At 43.7% G+C, this 23,878-nt stretch overlaps 1 protein-coding gene across 1 annotated transcript in view; it reads left to right on the top strand.

Annotated features, from left to right (window-relative positions):
- LOC126384058 (ephrin type-A receptor 7-like) overlaps positions 1–23,878 on the top strand; it is a 209,745-nt gene that overhangs the window by 49,297 nt on the left and 136,570 nt on the right. The window contains exons 2-3 of the mRNA XM_050034916.1: positions 3,974–4,038; positions 7,283–7,955. Coding sequence (XP_049890873.1) covers positions 3,974–4,038; positions 7,283–7,955 — 738 coding nt within the window. The remainder of the gene's footprint in view (positions 1–3,973; positions 4,039–7,282; positions 7,956–23,878) is intronic.

Below are 23,878 nucleotides of genomic sequence, written 5' to 3'. Positions count from 1 at the left end.
TGTCGGAACTCAACTAATGTGGCGCCCACATGTAGGTTTAAGAAGCAGCAACGTCTTGCAGAAACCTATGTCCATGGATGGATTACTGAACAGGCCTACGGGGCATAAGCGCTGGGGCCCAAAGTGTAAGGGGGCCTCTTGGCCTTCACTTATAAAAATCACATGACACACGCACCAACCAGGAAGAGACACAACATGACTACAAATGGACACAAAACCACAAAAAGATGCATCACAATGACAAAGAGAAAACCACCACAAAGTATGTGTGTCTATGTAGGAGAGCAGGTGGGGCCCTTTGCATACTGTATCTGTGCCCAGGGGCCCCTTGTCTCATAATCCACCGAAGCCTACATCAGGTCATGTGGGAAAAAGTGTTTTTGAGGGGCTTGTGAAAATAATATTTTTTGGCTAAAATATACATACTTTGAGCAAAATTCGATTTTTGGGATTTGAAAACATCAGGAACGCTACCAGAAAGCTTCAGAAGGATATGAAAAAAGAAGCCACCCTTTAATTTGACATCAAAACACAAGCAATCAGACGTCCAATTCTTACGTAAGGCGTGCTCTCTTTGTAATGTGGCTAAAGCAGATGAGGCTCTGTTACTCTTAATGCATCGTCTGCCATCTGGCCTGGACTGTGTTTATCTATTGGCAGGCCTCGTCTTGTGTCCTCTAAATAGGGCTGAGGCCAAATGGACAAAAACACCTAAAATTGGCTCACAGATCCACATTGTCCCTGTAATGATGGGCAATTATTTATGAAACAACCTTTGAAATTGGTGTTTAGTAGCTAATGTGTCACAGCTATTAGTCAGAGCCATGGGTTGCAGAGAGGGAGAGCTTTTGTGTCTTTGTCACATGTTCTTTCTCTAACTTTTTCCCTCTCCCCCTCTTTTTTTGTGACCCTTCTCTACCCTGCGTTTCTTGTCTCAACTTTTTTGTCTCACTTTCTGTTATCTGTCTTTCTGTATGTCTCTCTCCCCCTCCTGCCCCCAAAGGCCCATTAGTCTGTCTAACTAGGCTGTGATTACAGGACTTATGTGTTCAGTGTGTGATCATAGTGCCAACTTTGTCCTCTGAGTCTCTCTCTGACTGACTGACTGCTCACTAAGGCACACTGATCCCTCTGTGCATTGCCCGGAGTATTCATTTATTTGCACTTCATGTGCTCCTTTCTCTCTTCCTTTCCTTTTTTTTTCAGCCTCTCTTGCCGACTTCACTTTTTTTGTCTTTCACTCTTTCAAGTAGGCTCTCTTTCTCGCTTCTCTTCACCCTCCTTCGCTGATTATTTTCTCTCGTCGTCTCTCTCCGTCTCCCGCCTCAGCCTCTCTCAGTGTCTCTCCACCACCCTTGGCCTCTTCCACTCTAATCTTCTCCAAATGCCTCTATGTTATCAGCTAACCACAGAACCATGCTTTGGGCACCCGGCAGTGTTAACCCAAAAAATAATAAAGTTAAGTGTTTAGTAAAGGATCTCCCGTAGTCCACTGAGGCCTCCTCACACTCTAGCCAAGGCGCCAGTGTCTCGTTTGCAAGCAAAGAAGAAGAAAAAACATTCACTCTCATTGGCCTCTCAGGGTTTTGGCTTTCCAAACTGTGGTGACATTGAAGAGCTTTTTTTTATTTTTTTTATGGCACTTAAATAGCATTTATGTAACCTTGTATTTATAGTCTACCCCTGAGTCATGGCTGTGGGATAAAAAGATGTGAAAGAACACATCTGAGAAAATAGTTTTCTGCAAGTGATGTGATTATTTGAAAAGTTCAGCTGGTGTATCGACGGCTTTGTTCCGACACTTGTTTCTCTGTGCAACCGTAAAACATCGAAAATCTTTCAGCAGATCATCGTGTCAGAGTCCATCACCTCCCTGTCAACGCATTAGTCAGCAAGATTACAGGTCTCAAGTCGCCACATCTGACAAGGCCCACACCATGAGTCAGACTGCGTAGGTTCCTACTCTTTGCTCACCAGTACATCCATGTGCCCAGTTGTTAATGTCAATATGGCCAAATATTTGTCATGTAGCAGTTCGTATGAGATCCAAGTCTTTGCAAGAACACCAACACTGCTTTGGATGAGGAGAAATGGTCACTTGTCGAGGAGTCTGCTGCCGACTCAAGACTGTGCCACGCAGGTTATTTTCGATGGCCCTCACTAGGCTCCTGAAATGGTAGAAATTTGAAGCAGAAAACAAAAGTTAAAGCCAAGTAGCACACACGAAAGTGCAAGAGTGAAGGTAATACTTTTCGAGGATGAAAAATAGCAGCCCTTGCGCAGGGTGCTCTTCAAAGTGCTGAAAAAAGGGTTCTGTTTGATTGTCAGACTCATATTGCCTCAAGGCTGTAGGTGTAAGACTGCAAGAGAGCCTGAAACTCCGTGTGTGTGTGTGTGTGTGTGTGTGTGTGTGTGTGTGTGTGTGTGTGTGTGTGTGGGCAGGCAGGCGGGGGGTACAGGGGAGGGTCTTTTTAAGCAGACGAGCTTAAAGCATGGGTAACTTTAATGTCAGCAAAATCCCTTAAAAATGAGGCGGTAATGCACCTCGCCATATGCCGCTACAGATGTTGATATTACATTATAGATTAAGATAAATGTGCCGATGATGGCTTTCGTGCACGCCTGCTGCATACTACTGAGTTTGAAACAACGGCCATTCTCACTCACTGACTGCTCAAAGACATCAAGACGAGTGAACTGTGGTGTCTTGGTTGCCATGCCAACTTCGGTTTCGACGGGGTGCTTAAGTACTTGGCAATGTCTCTTAGTGTAAGAACAGATATTTTCAGTGATGGACGTATTTAGATCTTGTACTGAAGTAAAAGTGGTAGCATCAGTGATGTATTTTGGGGGGATATGCAGGTATAAGGCATATGCCAACCTCCTTTTGTTGCCATTTACAGTATACCTACATTTCAGCTAAAAAGCCTAGTAGTACAATTCTGATCATGGGCGATATTTCATATTGGGTGAATCATAATCCCGTCCAAATAGCACTTAAGTAATAGTACAGATGTTTTAGCAATAAAAGCATAAAGTATCAAAATCAAAACTATAGAAATAAGATTTTTTTTTTTTTTTTCCAGAGAAAAAACAACCAGTCGGATAAATGCAGGGCAGTAAAAAGTACAATCGTTCTCTCTAAACATAGTGAAGTACAAGTCTAAGTAGCATATCAAAGAAATATCTCAAATGGTACCTTAAGTCAGTAATTTGGTAAATGCAAGTGTAGATAGGCTCTTTCACTGGTATTGAACGATAGACAGATATACTTTAATGTAAAAAATACTCAGGTCAACTCAACTCTTAGATGTTCCTTTTAGGAAACTTCACCTTTACTGTGTCTCGTCTTTGAGCAGCATATGCTTACAGCAGTAATGTGCTGAGCTCTCTCTGGCTTGTGTAGCTGTCCGTGGTCCTGAACACAGACTCAAAGCTCCTGCTCTCTGTCTGAAAGGAAAAACACACCGAGTGCAGACCTTTAAGTACAGTGAATTCTCTGCTGCGCTATTGAAAGCTAACCGAGGGCTGTCTTTGTCTCCGGGCTTGTTTTGAAAAGCCCCGTGGTCGTGTTTTGTGCGCGGCCTTTGGTGTGTTTTTGCTGCTGAAGCCAGAGGATGATGGAAAACTCTTTGTCCGGTTTAAGTCCTCAACAGATGGTATTAATGCACTTATCAAAGGATACGTTCGCTCTCACCGGATTTTGACAGGCCTGCCTCGGTGTTAATGGCCCTCTTTCGTTATTCCAAATTTAACATGTCATGTTGTCTTACATTGTTGGACTTGTAAATTTAGGACCACTCTTTTTTTTTTATGAGTTGGCCTTTAACATGTTTTGTTGACATGCACTTGTGGCACACTGTTGACAAACTTATTTATATGGACAAGATAAGATAAATGCAAACAAGCTCTATAATCCCTCCTAAATTGACCTCTATGCTTCTGTTTGTTTTTCCTCCTTTATTTCCCGCAGTGGTGCTGCTGAATTCTAAAGAGACTCAGGCAGAGCTGGGCTGGACGTCCTATCCCCCCAATGGAGTAAGTGTGCTTACTTGCATTTTTCATCATCTTTATGTTTGTTTGTACACATGCTTGTGCACTCGCTCGGCTCCACAACACAGCTGCTTGCTCAACAGCTGGCACACACACCGCCCCTTTTCATCCCTCTCATGCTGTTTCTACTTTACCCTTCTTCTACTTATTGTTCCCTTCCTCTCTCGCACCTTGCCTTCTCCCCCAGTCCACAGCTCATCATTATCATTAATCGATGGCGCTTATGCAGGCTAGGATACTGCGGTGTCCAAACCAGAACACAAATATGCTGCCACAGATAAATGGTCCCCCTCCGTATCGATCGTTTTGGCTTGTAAAAACCTGAACGCTAAGTTATGACTGCAAGACAAAGGCAGGAGCCCTTTTTAAAGAATCTGCCACTGAGGCAGTTTGTCACCCACTTCCCACCTGGAGTTTGGCCTTTCTTTTGCGCAGCACACTCAAAATGTCTGTTATATAAGCAGCAGTGTACACGTGTGTGCTGTTTAGTGTACATTGTGTTGAGTCACTGTCACCTTGAGGTGGCTGCTGGACCACATGCAAAGCTAAATCTGAGATTAATGGACCTGTGAGACTCGCCCACCATCCCCGATAGAACTGAGAGAGAACACACTGCATCCACTTTGATGAAGTCACCTCAACATTAGTGCAGTTCATCACGTAACCATTACAGATAATCTATTTCCACTGTCTGCTTCGCTTTGCGTGGATATGCTTTTGTATGCGAGAGAGCCACATTTTGTGCTCCGTTTACTTTCAGGTCTGTCAAGTCAGAGTCATTCTCAGGAATTCAAATAGTGACACGGACGATGATATATCAGATAAAAAGTTTTAAAGTTTTTCACACTTTATACAGCAAATGCTGACATGCAAAGTAAATCAAGATATTGACTCTGCCACTGTTGCACATTTTTAGGGACAGTGTGAAAGTTATTTGAGTGGTGGCGGGGGTTGGGAGGCTTAACTTAGGATGTTACTAAAGACTAAATTTAAACTTGGCCTAGTCAACTGGTCTAAACATACGGCAACACTCAGAAAACAGTCAAAATTGAGCACACTTTAATCTAGAAGGATAAACATTGTCTGAAAAAAACATGATCATGGCACATTGTCCTACGAAACATGATGAAAAATCAGTAAATAAAAGTTAACAAATAACATTTATTTATTGTGTATTTAAAGTCCCGAAAAACACATGCCATTCAGCCTATGAAGACTACAGACTTGGTTCCGTCCATTGAGTCTGTGAGTGCATGTGTGTGTTTGTGAGCGTAAAAGAGAGAGGCAGAGACAGGGAGAGAGAGACAGCGACAGGGATGGAGAGACAGAGAGACAGAGACAGAGAGACAGGGACGGAGACAGAGAGACAGGGACAGAGAGACAGGGACAGAGAGAGACAGAGACAGACAGAGACAGAGACAGAGAGACAGGGACGGAGACAGAGAGACAGGGACAGAGAGACAGAGACAGAGAGACAGGGACGGAGACAGAGAGACAGGGACAGAGAGAGACAGAGACAGACAGAGACAGAGACAGAGAGACAGGGACGGAGACAGAGAGACAGGGACAGAGAGACAGAGACAGAGAGACAGGGACGGAGACAGAGACAGGGACGGAGACAGGGACGGAGACAGGGACGGAGAGACAGAAAGACAGACAGAGACGGGGAGAGAGAGAGAGACAGGGACAGAGAGACAGGGACGGAGAGACAGAAAGACAGACAGAGAGAGACGGAGAGACAGGGACAGAGAGACAGAGAGACAGGGACGGAGAGACAGTGAGAGATCTGTTGATGGTTGGAGCCACTGCTTAGTCTCTCATGCTGATCCAAACTCCTCCTTTTTGGCATCTTAATACGTTTAGCGTAATTCAGGAACCAACTAGCGAGGGTAGCTACGTTTAATTCTCGACTGACTAATGCCACACATCATTAAGCCTAACCCCATTTTTCATTTCATAAAAGAAAATAAAAAAAACACCTTCTCCATCATCTATACATTTTTTGTACTCCAGCCACCCCCACCCCTGCTTGGCTAAGAGAAAAACTGCAACACCTTCCCCAAAGTACTCAGAATAATATATAGGGAATCAGTTCAGTCCACTCATCATTAATGACTTAAAGTGCGTATAGAATTTAAATCTTTAATATTTCAATGGACTCAAGTTTTCGTACAGCTACCAATTGTTAGAATTATGATCTGATTGTTGCCCTGTGCACATGGCTAAACACGCTTATGACCTGAAGCACACATGAAAGCCATGCTGTTGATGTGAACTTTGAAAAAATGACAATATCATTCACCAAAAAGTTCAGTTCAGCAAAAAGAAAAACATAAAAAAACATCCACTTTCTGAACCCGCCACCTCCTAATAACTTCTGTACAGTCTCTAAACTGGTGGTAATACTGTATCTAAAGAAAGGCTACAGTTGCTTTGAATTCTACATTAGTCATTTTACTTGTGTCAGCAGATGCACCAATAATTACCACTTATTGAAATAAATCAAAGAGAAACCCCTTTTTTTCCATCACCATTTTCAAAATAGCATCAACAGAAATCAGTTTCTTTCAGTATTTCTAGACATCAGTGCCATGTTGAGACTAAATGTGAACCTAAGAAGTTGTTTTGAAATGCCATGTTTACACTTGCCTCCTTTCATTTTTCACATCTTAGATTCATCTTACTGTATAACCTTTCTACCGTACTATTTCTTGGGAGTGTAGCAGCAGAGCGTAGGCAGAAATATTTAACAAACACTCCTCTCAAATGCCATTACTTTTAGTGACAAAGGCGGCGGAGATGAAAAGAAACCAGCCGAAAAAGCGGCTGGGGTCTGACCCACAGTTTCAGAAACACCACTCAAGGCTGATGTAATGACTGCGGTTGTGCGGTTTGTCATTTTCTCTGTGACGTTATTAAAACAATCTGAGTGCCGATGCTTTTCCAGACGCCCACACACCCACTCATCAGATTATGTCATTAGACTGTTAACCTGTGCCGACTGTATTCTTTCCTTCTGTAACTTTTGGCTTTCTTTTTCATTATCCTTGTTGCCTCTCACCCACCCCACTTTACTTTGGTTCTGTCTTCTCACTCCCTCATAACTCCCCGCTGTTTTTCCTCTGTTGTTTTAATGATATCATCGACTCCCTTCCCATCTGTTTTGTCCTCCACCTCCACCTTTAATCCTCTGTTTTGTCCCTCTCTCCACCTGCGTCCGTCTCTACAGTGGGAGGAGATCAGCGGTGTCGATGAGAAGTACAAGCCTATCCGGACGTACCAGGTGTGCAATGTGATGGAACCCACGCAGCAGAACAACTGGCTGCAGACGGGCTGGGTGGCGCGCAGAGGTGGCCAGCGCATTTTCGTGGAGCTCCAGTTCACGCTGCGTGACTGCAACAGCATCCCCGGCGTAGCAGGCACGTGCAAGGAGACCTTCAACCTCCTCTATGTCGAGTCCGACAGGGACCTCGGGGGCGTGACCCGAGAGGACCGCTACACCAAGATCGACACCATCGCTGCCGACGAGAGCTTCACGCAGGGCGACCTGGGCGAGAGGAAGATGAAGCTGAACACGGAGGTGCGCGAGATCGGCCACCTCAACCGCAAGGGCTTCCACCTGGCTTTCCAGGACGTCGGTGCCTGCGTAGCCCTGGTTGCCGTGCGAGTGTACTACAAGCGCTGCCTCGCCACCGTCCAGAACCTGGCAGTGTTCCCGGACACGGTGGCTGAGGCAGCCTTCGCCACGCTGGTGGAGGTGCGCGGCACCTGCGTCAACAACTCTGAGGTTGATGCTGACAGCCCTCCCAGGATGCATTGCAGCGCCGAGGGTGAATGGCTGGTGCCCATTGGGAAGTGCAGCTGCAGCGCTGGCTACGAGGAGGGACACAGCAGCTGTGAAGGTAGGCAATGAATAAATAGACAGTGGGATGCATGGGGTAGATGAAAGAGGCCAGAAAACAAAGCGGGAACAAAAGGAACAAGAAAGGGATGTGAGGAGGGGAGAACGAAACAAACAAATACAAGAACAAGGCAAAGAAATGTTTGCGAGGCAGTTGTGAAGGTAGGAGAAGGAGGGAGGAAAGTTGATTTGACTGCTTTAAGTCCTGTTGATTATTTCTTTGCCAAAATAACAAAAAAAAACCTGTGAAATATTTCTCTGGTATGAGGGGAAAAAACAGAAAGTGAGAAATCAAGTTTGTTTGTGTATTTTTGAGCCCTAAAAGTTGCATTTTCTTGAAACATTTTTAAAAATCTGCCAGCACAGTGTGATTAATCTAGTTGTTTCCAGTATGATTCAGCTTGGTTTAAGGATTTTGTAGAAATGAGTTGTCTCGTTTGTGCATTTCTGTCTAACTTCACTTCCCCAGATTTGTATTCCTTCTCACAGGCAATAGCCTTGGCCGTAGCATTTTGTCTTTGGGTTGCCCCTTCATCCCATTCCGGTGAACATGATATCTCAATAACGAATTTTGAAGGAATTTCTTGAAATTTGGCACAAACGTCCACGCAGACTCTATGATGAACTAATTTCATTTCAGTGGTCAACACCTCAAAAAATATGTTTTTAGCCATAACTCAAGAATTCATAAACTGATTATGACAAAAGGATGAATTGATGACACTTTATACCCAAAAGGTCAAAGGTCAACTTCCATGTGACATCATATTGTTCTGCAAAAACACTTTTCTGGCTATTATTAAACACCATAACTTTGACATTTGATTGGATACTGAATTGGTGACACTCATCTTAGGTGTCCGCCTTCAAACTGTGCTGACTGTATAGATATGTGCTGCCGGGTTGAACATGTGTGTGAAGCATCTGTGTTTCAGAATATGTAGATTATTTGCAGCAACATCCATACTGGAGGCATATAAGGCTGGACAGACATAGATGTAAACTGTAACTTCAATTTGATTGGTTCGCCACAAGGTAGTAACTCTAGTTTTTAAAATTTTCAAATGATAGACAGAGATGACTCAATACAATGAAGACTTTTGCAGTGAAACAGAAGAGAATCTGACAGGTGAGGTGAGAAGGGGAAAGCAGAAGCTGGAAGAAGCTGGAAGTGAAAAATGAGGCTGTGCATGTTGGAGAGAATAGAAGAAGAGATAAAACGAACGGAAAGAAGACGAGAGGGAGGAAAGGTTCGATCTATGTAAAAAGAGACACCGGAGCTGTTAAGATACGACAGATGCTGTAAGAGTGAAGGGGAACAGTAGAGGTAATTGCATGTGAGCAAGGAACGAGAGGAGATGTGAAGAAGAAAGGACTGTTAACAAGTGTAGAGACAAGGAGGATACAGAGTGGACAATAGAGGTACAGAAAAGCCTTTCTCACTCATTTCAATCCATGCCTGCTTTTGTTCAACACTGACAATGACATCAACGTGGAGAGCCTCAGTTTATCCTTGATGTTACCTTGTTTCATGCGTACGCCCAGAGACTGTTGTCACACATATCGACATGTGAGGCGTGGTGTGTGAAGGCTGAACGGGCTGAACACCTTGGTTTGTGGATGAGTGAATGAGTGTGAATGCGGTGACTAATGTCTTTCTTCAGATGGCTGTGCCCACCATCAGCCTCTCCTCTAACATTTGCATGTGGCCTGACTGTCTTTCACACACACACACACACACACACACACACACACACAGACTTACTGTACATAGTATTGTACAAGTATTGCCAGTGAAAAGCCGGTGGGTGGCGTGGGGTGTTGCACTCTGACGTAAACACAGAGGGACATCACTGGAATCTTTTGTCACAACCCATTGCTCATACAGCAGCGGCAGTTTGATCGCCTGACTGTTGCCGTTAGCTTTCGCACCCCATCTTGCATTGTTGTGCAATGCAACGTGGGTGTTGTAGTCACCGGACAGCAGACTGTGCAGACTGGGTAATTTAGTAGGAGTGCTGCACTCTTGAGTTGTTGTTCTGTCTGATGGTTGCAATTGATTGCTATTATTGGACATTAACTTCTACTGTTTTGTTTCCTTCTGCCAACGGTGCGTTTTTATGGCTGTGATTTACAGTTCCAACTCACAGCTGTTTTTTTGTTTTGTTTTTTTTAATCCAAGTTGAGACCTTGATACTGTTTTTCACTTGGAGCTCATTGCCAATAATGTTACACATGTTACACATCTCCACTTCCTCCCACTGTAGAAAAATGAAGCCAGAATATCCTGGATACAACTGTTGCCATGCTGCGCTGGTGATGTCATTTGTAGCCAGAGTCTGCACAGTAGCGATCTTCAACCAATTACAAGTAGCGCCATTGATTATGAGCTCACTGATTGGCACACACAGTTGTAAATCATGATGTCAAACCCCATTTTTATAGCATCAAATATCTTGTACATACATCAGCATAATAAGAAGTACCTCAAATGACAGAAACCATATTTGGGAAAACTTTATTTGACGTACTTTTTTAGTTTGGCCCATGTCCCATCTGCTGACATGGAGGGGGGCGGGGTTTGTGACCTATACTGCAGCCAGCTGATCTAAATGTTTTGGCTAATGCCGTGATCCATTTACGTTGCTACGAGGGGTGAGACTCAAGATAATGTCGTAAAATGTCGTAACTTCCTGTTTAAATTGGCGATATGCGTCCCTATTTGCGTTTTTTCCATTTACTACCTAAACTTAAACAAAGACTGATGCCTCCAAGAAAGCAGTCGTCGCCATTGCAGTAGTGGGGCCTTTATTATTAGCAACACTGCTAGCTACTTTCACCAACACCAACGGATAAACAACACATACACGACATTCCACGCACAACAACACATCACAAAGCATTCCCATAAGGCACCATTATAATGTGTACGAGTAATTAAAATGAAGACTCAAATTTGCTAAACAGTAAATATAATGGTAAAAAGCAGAGCCACTTATGGTAAATATAGGGCACAGTAGGGTTGGGTCGGTTCTCGGTAATACCAATTTGGTCCGGTACTCCGTCTTGGACCGGGTTTTATTTTTTGAGGCCGACCGGACGGCATACTCGGGCAGAACGTACGCGGAGCGGACGCCGCGGAGGTCCGCCACCGGTAAAAGTGGACGTCCGCAAGCCCTGTGCGCGCAAAGCACGACCGCGCGGACTTCGCTCCGCTCACCAGTGTCACACAAAAGACTGTTCGGCATGTATTTTTCACATTGCGGGGATTTTTCACGGACATTTTTACATGGAGTCCGCTCCGCTTATAGTACGCCCGAGTCTGTGAGCACCTGTGTCTGCCTCTTCACCAAGCGCACAGCGAACAGGAGAGAGAGGGGGGTTGGGGCGGGGACTGAGCTAAGAGGTGCGAGTGCGCAGAGTTTGTTTAATAGTGACGGGGAGTCGCTAATGGCGGACAATTTAGTCTCGACGAAATCAAGGAATGCACCACTATGGCAACACTTTGGCTTTGAGCCAGACAAAGGAGGCAACCCTTGTTTGCACTGATTGAGTAAGCTGCAAAATTTATTTGTAAGGAACAAAAGAAACAACTTGTTACTGTCACTCTGTTGTCCTAAGGTCATTTTTTATTTTAAATGAGTCAATTACGCCCCCAAGTTGCTTCCGTCAGTCTTTCGAAACTGCGTAATTTTGCGCAGCTTCCTGTCTTTCCTACCGTCTTACTAGCGGTAAGATCTATATGGAACGCACCATTAACTTTCTTGGAGCTGTCATGTTGTTCATCTTCATATACAGTCTATGCCTGGTGTGAATAGTGGGGGCAGAAGTACTGATGAAAACAGGTCATTATTTCAGGGCGTGTCTTTATCATTTATAGTCACTGTGGGAGTGGAAATGAGCCTCGTTCTTGTGCGACCAGTTGCATGCATTCTGAGATTAAACAAAGAGGAATGCACATCGAACAACTTGAAACCTAACAAGTAGAATGTGTATGCAAACTTCTTAGAACAGAGTTGTATTCATCTTTCCCAAGAAGTTTGGCTGGTTTGGGATTGCATGATTATGATGTTTTGAGAAGCAGAATAAAGGCAAAAGAAAAAGTGGGTAATAGGAAGACAACTTGGAAAGGACCAGACAGACAGAAGCAACACTCAGCTTTTTAGAGGAACCAGAAGTTGAGTGAAAATAGAAAAAAGTATTAGTTGAAAAGTTGGAGGAATCAACTCTGCTGATCATAAGTCATGCAGAACTTTGGCTGCGTTGCAGAATTTCTGGTCCTACAGTAAGTGTTTGACAGTTGGAGATAAGCACTGCCCACTGATATTGGCAGTCGGTCTGTGTGCAGACAAAGTATGTGTTGCTTGACCTGCTTTTTGTAATTACCAACAATGCTTTGTCTACAATAAAGGCTGAGTTGAGGACGATAAAATCTGACCAACAGACACTGAGCGCAGAGTGGTGATGAGCTATGAGCACAGTCAGGAAACACGGGAAAGACGAAGGCGAGGAGAGGAAAATACATGATTTCTGACAGTGACAGGAGAATAGAAAGTTTTAAAGACAAAAGCAGGACTAAAGGGAAAACAGGACAGGCCAGGCTTGGTGCCAATGGAGCAGGCTAGGATGGTGAAGTCCAGACGTGACAGCACCAATGAAGACAGGAAGCCCAGGCAGAGAGAGAAAGAGACATCTTGTGCTGCACCTTTTGGTAGCGGATCTTCCCTGGGTACAGTTTAGCATCTTACAGTGTGGTCTACCAGGTGACAGGGCCTGTCATCCCCCTTACAGAATCTACCCATACACACACACACACACACACACACACACACACACACACACACACACACAAATGTACACACACATAACTTCCCCTGTAGTGCCTCATTTCTCAGTTCAGCCGTAATGGCATGAATATGCAGCCCCAACCTCGACATCTCCCACTGCACCAGAGCTATTGATCAGCCGTAATGCTCCACTAAACTGAGGAATTGCGCTGGGACTGCTCACACACACACACAGAGTAAGGGCACACATTCAGTAGGATACTGTTGCAAGTGCAACCACACAGCAGACACACACACACACACACACACACACACACACACACACTTGGGTTGATTTCATTGTGTGTGTTTGTGTGTACCTGGTAGAAGTGGATAGCGCGACCTTGTGCGCACATGTCACAATCATGCTTATTGTGTGTTTCTTGCGCACATGCATGACTGACCACTGTGAGACATGATATGATGAATGCAAAGCAGGCAATTAAAACGTAACCGTGATGTTCAATTAATTTCTCTGTTTGTTTGTATGCAGGTTCTGTAACTACATCTTATTTACTCCAGGGTCCTAATTGTGTTACTGAGTGAGAGCAAATGCACTAAGCGTCTCTGTGCTGGTCAATAATATCGAATAGCCAGTGAGAAGCTACTGATAATGGTGTGAGCAGATAATGCTGTGCAGTAGAGAAGAGGATTATTACCACACGCGGTGTAACAGTCCCGCCAGACCCAGGCAACACTGGATTACTTCAGATTATAGCGTCCGTTTTTGTGACATGTATTCTCTCTCCTTTTCTGCCATTGTAATGCTGAAGTAACTTTGTTTAAAGGAATAGTTCACCCACAAAATGATCATTTGTATATCAATTATTCACCCCGTGTTATGTTTAATTTGTGAAGAAAACAATGTTTTTCTTGCATGCCTCCACAGTGAGTGAAGAATCCAAAAATGGAGAAAGTTCTTGATCAACTGGAGTAAATGGGGGCCACGTTTAACAACAGCTAAAACATATGAAAGCATCCATTTATGCACTCTTACAGTATAATCTAAGGGCCTGTCCCAATACCCACACTTCCCCTAGAAACACCCACTTGCACTTGGTTGTGCGCGTTCACGTTTAGGCTAGTGGTGTCCCAAAACAGAACTGAGGTAGTGGAAGTGGTTTCCAACACTTAAAACCCACCCTAGATTCCAAGGCAGCCCCGACCCACACTTCCAACGAAGTGGAAGATGAAATTTCCCAGAACACCTTGTGAAGTCAGCAACGTCGGCAAGTTTTGGAAAACATTTTGTTACTGTACGAACGGAATGTAGGCTATACAAACAACAGATGGTTGGACTAGCGTAAACTCATCAGCAACGCAGTTGAATGCAGCGTCAACATATTTAAACAAATCGACTTGCCCTCACAAAATTGATCAGAACTAGAAAACCTTCTGTTTTCAGCATTTCTTCTCCATTGATTCAAACATAGCACACGCCACAACACAAGCGCTGGAGCCGGCATTTTCATTGCGTCGCTACTACACATGATGTATGCCGTGGTGGTGGTGTCCCATTTCTTAGGGAAAGATCTCTACCCTAATATTTCTCACTTCCCTCATCAAGGGTTATCTCACAAACGAGGGCACTCAATACCAAGTGGAAGATTTAAGGGGCAGCAATGGGACGGGCCCTAAGTCTTGTTTATCCAGTTGTATACTCAGTACTTCTCAAGCGTGTGCATTTGAACTCTGCCCATGTATTCCATTGAGCAACGTTCAAATGCACGCACTTGCCCATGCGTGTTACTCGTCCATGCCCAAGATTGTTTGTTTTGAATAGAAAGGTTTTGGTGAAAATGCATGTGTTTGGGAAGTATTAAGCATCCGACTGGATAAATGAGACTTGCATCATAATGCACAGGTAGTGTGAGAGTGTGTGGGAGTTTGTAAATGGATGTTTTGATATAGTGTGGTTAAAGCAGGCGCCTGTGACTTCAATATATCAGGGATTTTTGTCGTTTTTGGAGTAATTAATATATGAATGATTATTTTGTGGGTGAGGCACTGCTTTAATGAGAAAATAGAGCAAATAGTCCAGGCCTGTTTGCTTATTACATTTTTTTCCATAAGGTCCAGGTGTGAATTTGAGTGGGTGTTTTTTTTTTTTTTTCTTTGTTGTTTTTACACTTCCTCTATATACTGTGGTGAGCTAGAGATAGAGATTTCAACTTCAGTTCAGTTCTTGTTTGTGCAGATAATATAATAAGACAAACGGGGCAAACGAATACAATAAAATAAAATGTACAGGTGGTAAAAAAAACCCTGAGGGCTTTTAAAATGAACCCACCTAACATTTAAATTAAAGCAGCTGTATGTGCTTACCACCAATTTACAAACATTGATTTTTAACATATAAAAAAAAACAATTTCCAAACAAAGTAATACTAGAAACAGTGTGCTTTATCAGCAGCAACAGGTGCAAATTCACCTACATTTTAACCACAATTCACTCTGAATCATTAATTTTATAAGAACACAGATGAAATGTGGAGCAGCTGGAACTTTGTCGAACACAGAAACACGCCTAAAGTGAGACTAATGCCCCTATATCCATTCCCCCTAATATGCTGAGGCTTTTTTTAATAAAAAACAAAACAAAATAGACCCAAAAACACAGTTAAAGTCCGATTGGATTAAAAAAAAAAAGTGTTTGGATTTAAATCTGTGAGAAATATGAGGATTTTCAGCTCCCCTGCTTTGTGCATAATAACTGAAGGAATGTCTAATTGTAGAAAGCCGGAGCAAGAAAATTCATGCAGTGTTAAAATGCTATTATCCTCTGTTTCCCTTGCTTTGTCTCGTCAAATTGAGTCACCACAAATGAACTATAGAAACGATGAATGAATGGGGGAAAAAAAAAAATCCTGGCATTTTAAATGAATGAGAAACACTTTAATCCCCAGTTGCTCGCAGGACTGTAAGACAGTGGTGGCACTTGACCAGCTTCTAATTGTGAATGTGAAGAGGAGTGTAAATGTGAAGGAGGATGTTATTGAAAATTAGCATATGTGCCCAGTCAGCTTCCTCTTGTGTAATAAAAGTGTAGACGCAGGAAAAGAAGAAGAGGGAATTAAATAAACGGAGCAGTTAGAAGTGATATAGTGCAGTAGCATCCTTTAGCTTTAGCTCTCTGTCAGCGCGTAGCATTGTTACCATATATCTTGACCCCGCGTGCATTCACAAATTTGCGCTGCGTGTACTCGCGGTGATGAGCGCTCTTACATGTTCTCCCATCTCATTATGAAATGCCACCAGCAGGAACAGACCGAGGGAGAGATAAATTATGTAATAATTCACCTCGCAAATGCTATGTTTCATGTGTGTTTGTGCGTGTTTCTGTCACACTCATGAGCTCCATCCTGTTCTAATTAAAGCAGGCTGCTCTTTCTATATAATTACTGAGTGTAGCGTGTGCCTTCAGCAGATTCTCTTATTATCTCCGTTGTTTGCTGCTCCACAATCCGGCTCCAGGCACATTCGCCACCCTGCTATTCCTTCCTATTGCTCTCCTTCCCTCTGTAATTTACTACACGCCTCCCTTCTCCTCCCCTTTCCCCCCCTTCTCGCTTCTTTATTTCCCTCACCCATTTACCCCCCATGCACTCCCGACGCTGCCAAAGAAGTGTGCACTTAATTTCTAGCCCACTGATCCCAGCAGTGCTTCATGACTTCCTCTGAAACCTCGGTTAGTTTGCTTTCTTTCTCCCGTCCTCTACCTACTCATTTCTCTTTTTCCTATTTATTTCTCTCTATCTCTTTGCTTTCATGTCACCACATTCCCTCTTTCTTTTCGATTTTCACTCTAACTCGCTGTTTCTGTCTCTCCACCCCTCCCTGCCTCCCCCCTGTGGGGACCATGTGGCCGGGTGAGATGGGGTGAGGCAGGGTGAGTCAGGTTAACAGGCTGAGATCTACTGGAGAAGCTTGGGGATTCATGTGATGTGTGTGTTAGGGGGGAGGGAGAGAGAGCGAGTGTGTTTGTGTGCACTCGTGTGGTCGAAATTGGCACAAGTGGCCAATCATATGTTTCTAAAGTCGCTCCCTCTGTCGCACTCATCCTCCCCTTCTGCCTTTTGTCCCTTCTTGTCATTTCCCCCCGAACTCTGTTTGTCTCAGACAGACGTCGCCTCGTATTTTCTTCTTTGACTTTTATTTTCTTAAACCGTCCTTTCCTCGCCTCCCTCCAACTGATTTGTGCCTTTATACAAAAGCCTCTCAAAGCCGCTATCACTTACCACCCCCACTTTCCCTCTCGAGCTTCTGACTCCTCTTTCATGCCCCTTTTCTCTTTTATCACACTCTTTTTTTAACCCCTTTACTTTATACCAGCTCTCCCTGGCTCAGTGCCAACCCTGCCCATCTGCTCTTTCCCCCTCCCTCCATCTTTCTCCATCCCTCTCCTCTCCAGCCACGTCACCCGCTACTGTTAGTCATCTCTCTCTCTCTCCCCAGCTTTCATTTTAAATAATTCACATTCTCCTGAGAGAAAGACAAATGTGTTCTTTTGAGCCCAGCGTCTGATGTATTTGTTTAGCTGGCCAGCCATACAGTAAGTGGGCAGACAGCACAAATACACACCGAGACTTGGAGCATTTGCACACACTGTTATAAATGTAGAAACATTCCCACATAGACATACATGCACCTGTGTGTGCGCGCTCACTTGCAGAAGGACCATTAAAATGTCCTTTGGTTATTGAAAATGTGAGCTGGAGGGAGGCCAAGCATTCACCATTCATCCTTCTTCTGCCTTCCTTCACCTAGGGAGAGTGAGGCAAGGAAAGAAAGGAAGGAAGTAGCGGGGGAAAAAAGAAAGCAGAGGACATTATGAGTATGGAAGGAAATGAAAATGTAAGGGGGGAAGGCGAGGAGGAAGGAGAACATAGCGATGCAGAAAAGAGAAGTCAGAATTCTAGTGGTTGCTGTTTGTTAGTTGCTATGCATAAGAGCTGAATGCATAAAATATGAGTTGTAAAAGCGGAGGATGATTTGAAACGCACACAATAGTGTTGTGGAGAGATGCCTGTGAGAGATGGGAGTGAGGGAGAAGAAAGAGGGGAGGATGGGTCGTGTAAATGAAAGGAGGGAGGACAATGCGGGGGAAGAAGTAGGAAGAAATGAGTGTTGGATGAGAGTAAAGATGAGAAGGTTGGAGGCGAAAAACTGGGAAAGATGTGGAAGAGAGAGGAAAAAGTGCCAATCATAGGGGGTGATGAGAAGTAGAATGGAGAAAAAGGAAGTAAAACCAGAAATAGAAATAGAGGAGGCACGGGCGGAGCAGTGCAAGGTGGGATAAACCAGTAAATTACAACGTATTACCTCCATCCTTCCCTCTCTTCTCCTCCTCCTCTTACCACTTTCAATCTTTAACACCAGACTCATGAATTAAACACAGCCGACATGAATGCATCAAAGTTAGAAAAGGTTGGCATCCAGCTTAATCATGTTGCTAACTCAACCGACATGACAGCCTCATTTCTCTCGGCCTCAGACATGACCACTGAGCTGAATCAAACATTCGGTTAAGGAGGGAAATATCCTGAAAGAGAAACTCTTGTATATAAGGAAATGACAGGTATGATGTTAGTAAGGCATAAAAAGAGACTACTAAGACAGCTTTGTTCCCTGTCATGCCACTACCTTCATTTCTCTTCCCTTTTCTTCCCAGTTTCAGTTCATAATCATTCTGGGACCACTACAAAATTGCCACAGTGAACCACAATACATTTGGTACTTGCTGTAGGAGCTGAAATTAGTTGCTCTTATTTTCAGTGCTTTTAATTAAATCAGCAGGTAAAACCTAATGTATAACCTGGCATATTAAGAAATCTGGATATATCCCTGTGGGGGAATTGTGTTCTTCAACAGGAAATTGAAATTACATACAGAAGGGACAATAGTATGTAAATCAAAATGGAACGTTGAGGGAAGATCAACAATGCAGCATCGTTTGTCCTCCTCTTGGGAGACATATCTATCTGACTGATGGTGTAAAGAGCATGCTATTTTCTGTAGCCCAGTCTGTAAATAGCTGGCTATTTTACCATAGCCAATGGGCGTTCTGAGCATTTATTTAAATTTTTTTTAGCAAATTCTAATTTGCACTGCATGGGAATCTGGCCCCGATGAGCAGAGCCCACTGAATCGCCATCGGACCAATCAGATCAGTCTATCTGAGAGAGGCGGGCACTAGGCGGGCGTAACATGATGAGGACAGCGCTGCACCGTAGGAGTGGAAAAGTAAAGTAGCTGCCGAAGGACTGCGTCCATTCAGTTTAGCTTTGAAAGAAACGCTAAGCCAACTACACTTTTTTTTTCCTTGAGAGAGGAACAGAAGACTGCCCTAGAAGCCTTCGTTTCCAGGAAGGACGTTTTTGCTGTTTTGCCGACGGGATACGGCAAAAGCATAATATATCAGTTAGCCCCACTGTTTGGCAAACAAATGGGGCTAACTGCAATAAATACGTCACCTTGTTTTTTGCTCTGATTGGCCATCGTGCTATCCAATTGCGTGCGGCTGCATTTGAAATGCCTCAGTTAGTGCCGCCCCTTGGGTAGGAAGGATGTATCGGTGAGGGCCAGACTCAAAAAACTTTCTAGATTTGAGTCTGGATTTCCAGGCTAAGGGTTGGGGTCAGGGTCAGCTAAACTTGGGGAGAGATTTGCAGTAGTGAGAGTTAATCAATAGTCCGACAGACTGACCATGCTGAGAAGGACCAGAAAAATGCCAGGACAGTTTTGGAGCTGGTTTTATGATCCATAAAATTAAGTTAGTTTTTAGTCCTCTAAAACTTATGGAGTGGACGACAAGTAGTGTATGATTTGCCCGTGGGAGTGGCTTTAGCAATGAGACAGCTGGATGTCCAACGCCACTCAAAGTGAAATATTTGAAACTGTAAAACTGTGCAAAGATGCAAAGCAACATAATAATACTAATAATAATAACTTTTTATAGAGCACCTTTCAGAACAAAGTGACAAAGTGCTTTACAATAAAACAAATAAAGTAGTATAAAGAGTAGTAGTTTATTTCTTAGCTCTTAAAAAGTGGACATCTTGGAGATACATTGTTTTCACAAGACAGTGAGTGCGTTTACATGGACAGTTTAATTCCCTTTTCATTCGGAATGAAAGTTCATTCCTATTAAATGTGATCTTGTAAACACCTGAATGAATATTTCCCGTGTAAACTACCTGGAAAAACTTTAATTCCGAATGATTTCATTCAGATTTATTTCATTCCAAATGAGAAGCCATCATGTAACCGCACCCAGTGATGTAAATCTTCAGCGACAATATCAATACCCATCTTGATATGCAAACATAATAAAATAGAGACTAATGGATAAATATGCACCATAGTTAAAGATTGTGTAAAAATGAATATTGTCTTGATACGGCCTATATGTGATCATGTGTTTACAGAGGCAGGAAATAATTAGCTGAAAGACAAACCCATTTAGTGTCAAGTCAAATCACCGCTGCCCCTGAGAGTCGATGACACTCATGACTTAAGGGCACGGTTGCTGTTAGGCACAGACTGTGAATCCTGTGTGAAACACATAAAAGGTTGGGTGAGGACAAGCTGCCTCTAAGCCTGAAAAGAAATTCTCAGTCTGCTTATGTCAGAGTGTCTAATTTTTTGTGTCCTGAAGTGACACAACAGAGGGACGCTGGTGCCCTAGACGGCGTACAAGTACTTCCGTGTTATTGTGCACATGCAGCCATGTCATGCAGGCAGAGATGTCAAAGAGTTATATTTGTTGGGCTCTAGGGAACAGAGTAGGACAACTTGAAATTCCACACAAGATACATGCACAGATACACACATGTGCATGCCACCTGGCTGCCATTCATGTGCATCTATCGTCTTCTGTCTTCTAATATATTGTAGGTGAGAAGGCACTGTCGAGCAATTGCCCCGCTGTCCCACAATCACCTCTTTCCATCCCCATTCAACCTCCAGTAATAACTTTCCATCTGTTCAAAATTGATGTGGGATCAGTCTATAGATCTGTCCGCCCCCACTTAACCTCAGAGAAATGTACTTATTCTGTCAAAATGGTCAAAAGACGAGGAGCGCAGCGGTGCACACGCACGTGCTCTTATTCAAAAGTAAGTCTTAACAGGAATGGCATTAAAGCAGTAATTATTTTAGGCATGCAGGTGTCACCGTGGTCACAGGAGTGAAATGAAAAAATAATATCTTTAATGTATCTAGAAGTGCGAAGTCAAAGTTGACTGGATTTGCAGAATTAGTCTTGGAAAATGTGGAACAGCTCAACCAGTTCTGCTTCTTGGTGAGGTGATCTCCGGCATTTTCAATTTTTTTGGGTTGTCCACATGTTGAAGTCCCATAACTCATTAAGTCACATGGCATTAGGGTTGGGTACCGTTACATCTGAACCAATACTGGTGCCGATACCTGACCTTTGGTACTGATACCCAACGGTACCTTTTTTTGGAAGGGGGACCAAAAATGGGGACGGTACAGAACGTTGCCATTGGTACCATCCACAACTTTTCACAGTGGAAACGGACACTAAACACTAGGGATACTAGGCTAATTCTAAAACAAAGTCGAAAAGACAACAGACCAGACGCTGCTTCAGGGTGCTTGTGGTGCTTCTGCCTATTGTCTGAACCCGCCTTTCTCTCTTACAGACCAAAATTCGGCAAAATTTGGTCGGCACCCTAAAACTACCGAGTTTGATACCCAACTCTAAGTGGCATGTGAGAAATGTGCTGACGTTGCAATCCTGACATCCCAGCGTGGGGTCTATTCGTTTCAATCAAAGTTTCTCAGGAGCATACTTTGAACAAGTTCATCAGACTTTGTTTTTTAGCCTACAGAGCATACATGTGCATTAGTCTCCATGTACCCCTCACAACTTTGTGTATCTTAGACATTTACACTTGGATCTTTAAATATTGAATAGTTAACCAAATACTCAAAGAGCCTTGTGCAAATGCAAGCACTGACAGAGATTTGAACCAAACAACTCAGGGGGTGACTTTGTAACTTTTTATTATGATGAGTAATTCCTGAGTGGAAGAGATGCTCAGTTTTGTAATGATTGTGACTGGGAAAAAGTCCTTGATCGTCACCACTATGCTAAAGTCAGGCCAGACTGGCTCTGTTCCCAGGGGCTTCAATCCCACAAATAACCTTGTGACATCAACATGTGATCGACCCACAAAGCTTTAAAAATGCCTGAAAACGCCCCACCAGTCGGTAAAACTAATCAAGACTCTGGTAGGTGGCAAATCATTTTCTCCATTGACTTGTCTCCTCTGGCTACGTTCAGACTGCAGGCAAATCAGATTTGTTTCTCAAATCAGATCTGTCAGACTGTCCGTAATCGGATCGGATTTATGTCTCCAGACATCATCAATCTTTCTGCATGGGTTGCTGTGGTAATGATGTAGGCATTAGTAGGTATGTAGCAACGCTAGTGATGCAGCCTTCCATCATGGAAGCATGAGAAATGGAGGTCCATCATTTCACTATCTTAACAGTTTGTTTTGACATCTGTTCATAGACTGTTTTTCCTCATGTTGTCATCTTTAGCGTTCTGCTCATCGCAGCATGGATCTGTTCTGCACTTCCGTCACTCTGGCTTTGACGTCATCATCGTGTGTTGTGTTCAAAGACACTGTGAAAATTGATATGTGCGGCCTGAGCATCCGGACTGAGATGCATCTGTAGAAATCCAATTTGAATGGCATTTCAAACCCCCTTCAAATGTGGTTTGGATCAGATTTGCAAAAGTCACATTTAATGTGTTTTTTTGCTGTCCACACTGCCGAAAGTGCCAAAAAAACAATTTGGGCTGGCAGTCTGATCATGGCCTTTGATACTTCAAGATATCCTATCACTGTGATGAGTAATAACCTGAATTGCTCATCATTACAAACCATAGAGTGTTCAGATTATTTGACTGAGCAGTTGTAATTTATTAGAAATTATGGAATATGACAAACCTGCACCCCGCTATTGTGCATTTGTACAAAGGTTTATGTTTGTGTGTGATTGCATGTGACAGGCTGCAATGCCATCACTGTTTGCTGCCACTCTGCGTATGGGACTGTGTGTGTGTGTGTGTGTGTGTGTGTGTGTGTGTGTGTGTGTGTGTGTGTGTGTGCGTGTGCGTGTGTGTGTGAGTGAATGCGCCGGCTGTTGTCTCTGTATTCACAGCTCGGCTGAGGGGCCTGCCGTGAGGACAGAGTGCCCGCCCCCCCTGGCTACACAGCGAGCCTGGCATGCCAGCCTGTGCCAGCTTGGCTTTCCATCCCCCTGCCTTCCTCATTTTGTTGTCATTTGTCATCACCCTCCCTATCACGCGCCCTCCCTCGTACACACTGATACACGTTCACAACAGAATCCACATCCCGATGAAAATGGATGACATTTCCAGGGACACCTGCGCCTCTGTGCTCCAAATACCCCCCCCCGACATGCACGCACTCAAATGCACACGCCCTCACATATGCATGTAGATGTACACCGGGATTTCTTGGACACGTGCATTTGCATATCCACACACTCGTGTGCATCACATGCATGCACACATGCACGCACAGAAGTAAACAACACCACATATGCGTGCTCAGACATGGGCTTACTCCCACTCTCTCACAGACTCATGTGCGTTATTTGTCCATAACCCTCTCCATCTGTTTCTGTCTTCTGCCTACCAGTCAGCACACTCATACTCAGACACACACACACACACATACACACACACACACACACACACACACACACATTCTCATTGTTTTGATGTATAATCATGCACAGTTCCACAAACACCTGTAGTCCTCATATTGACGAGACAACCCATAATCCCCTTGGATGGACAGGCTCATTAGCACTCAGACGCTCCCACGTCGCTGAGCACAAACATAAAAACATAAATCTCGACATACACTTTCGCTAAATCTTGTTTTATATTCTGGTAGAGATTCGGGGGATTTTGTGCGCACACTATATCAATAATTGCAGCATACTCTCTTTACACACATGGACGTGTCCCTTGGTGTTTCTCCTCCTCACACACACACACACACACACACACACACACGTATACACACAA

The sequence above is a fragment of the Epinephelus moara genome, chromosome 22 (assembly GCF_006386435.1).
Source record: "Epinephelus moara isolate mb chromosome 22, YSFRI_EMoa_1.0, whole genome shotgun sequence".
NCBI lineage: Eukaryota > Metazoa > Chordata > Actinopteri > Perciformes > Serranidae > Epinephelus > Epinephelus moara.
Note: the sequence above shows the minus strand (reverse complement) of the source record. Positions and strands in the feature narration are given on the sequence as shown.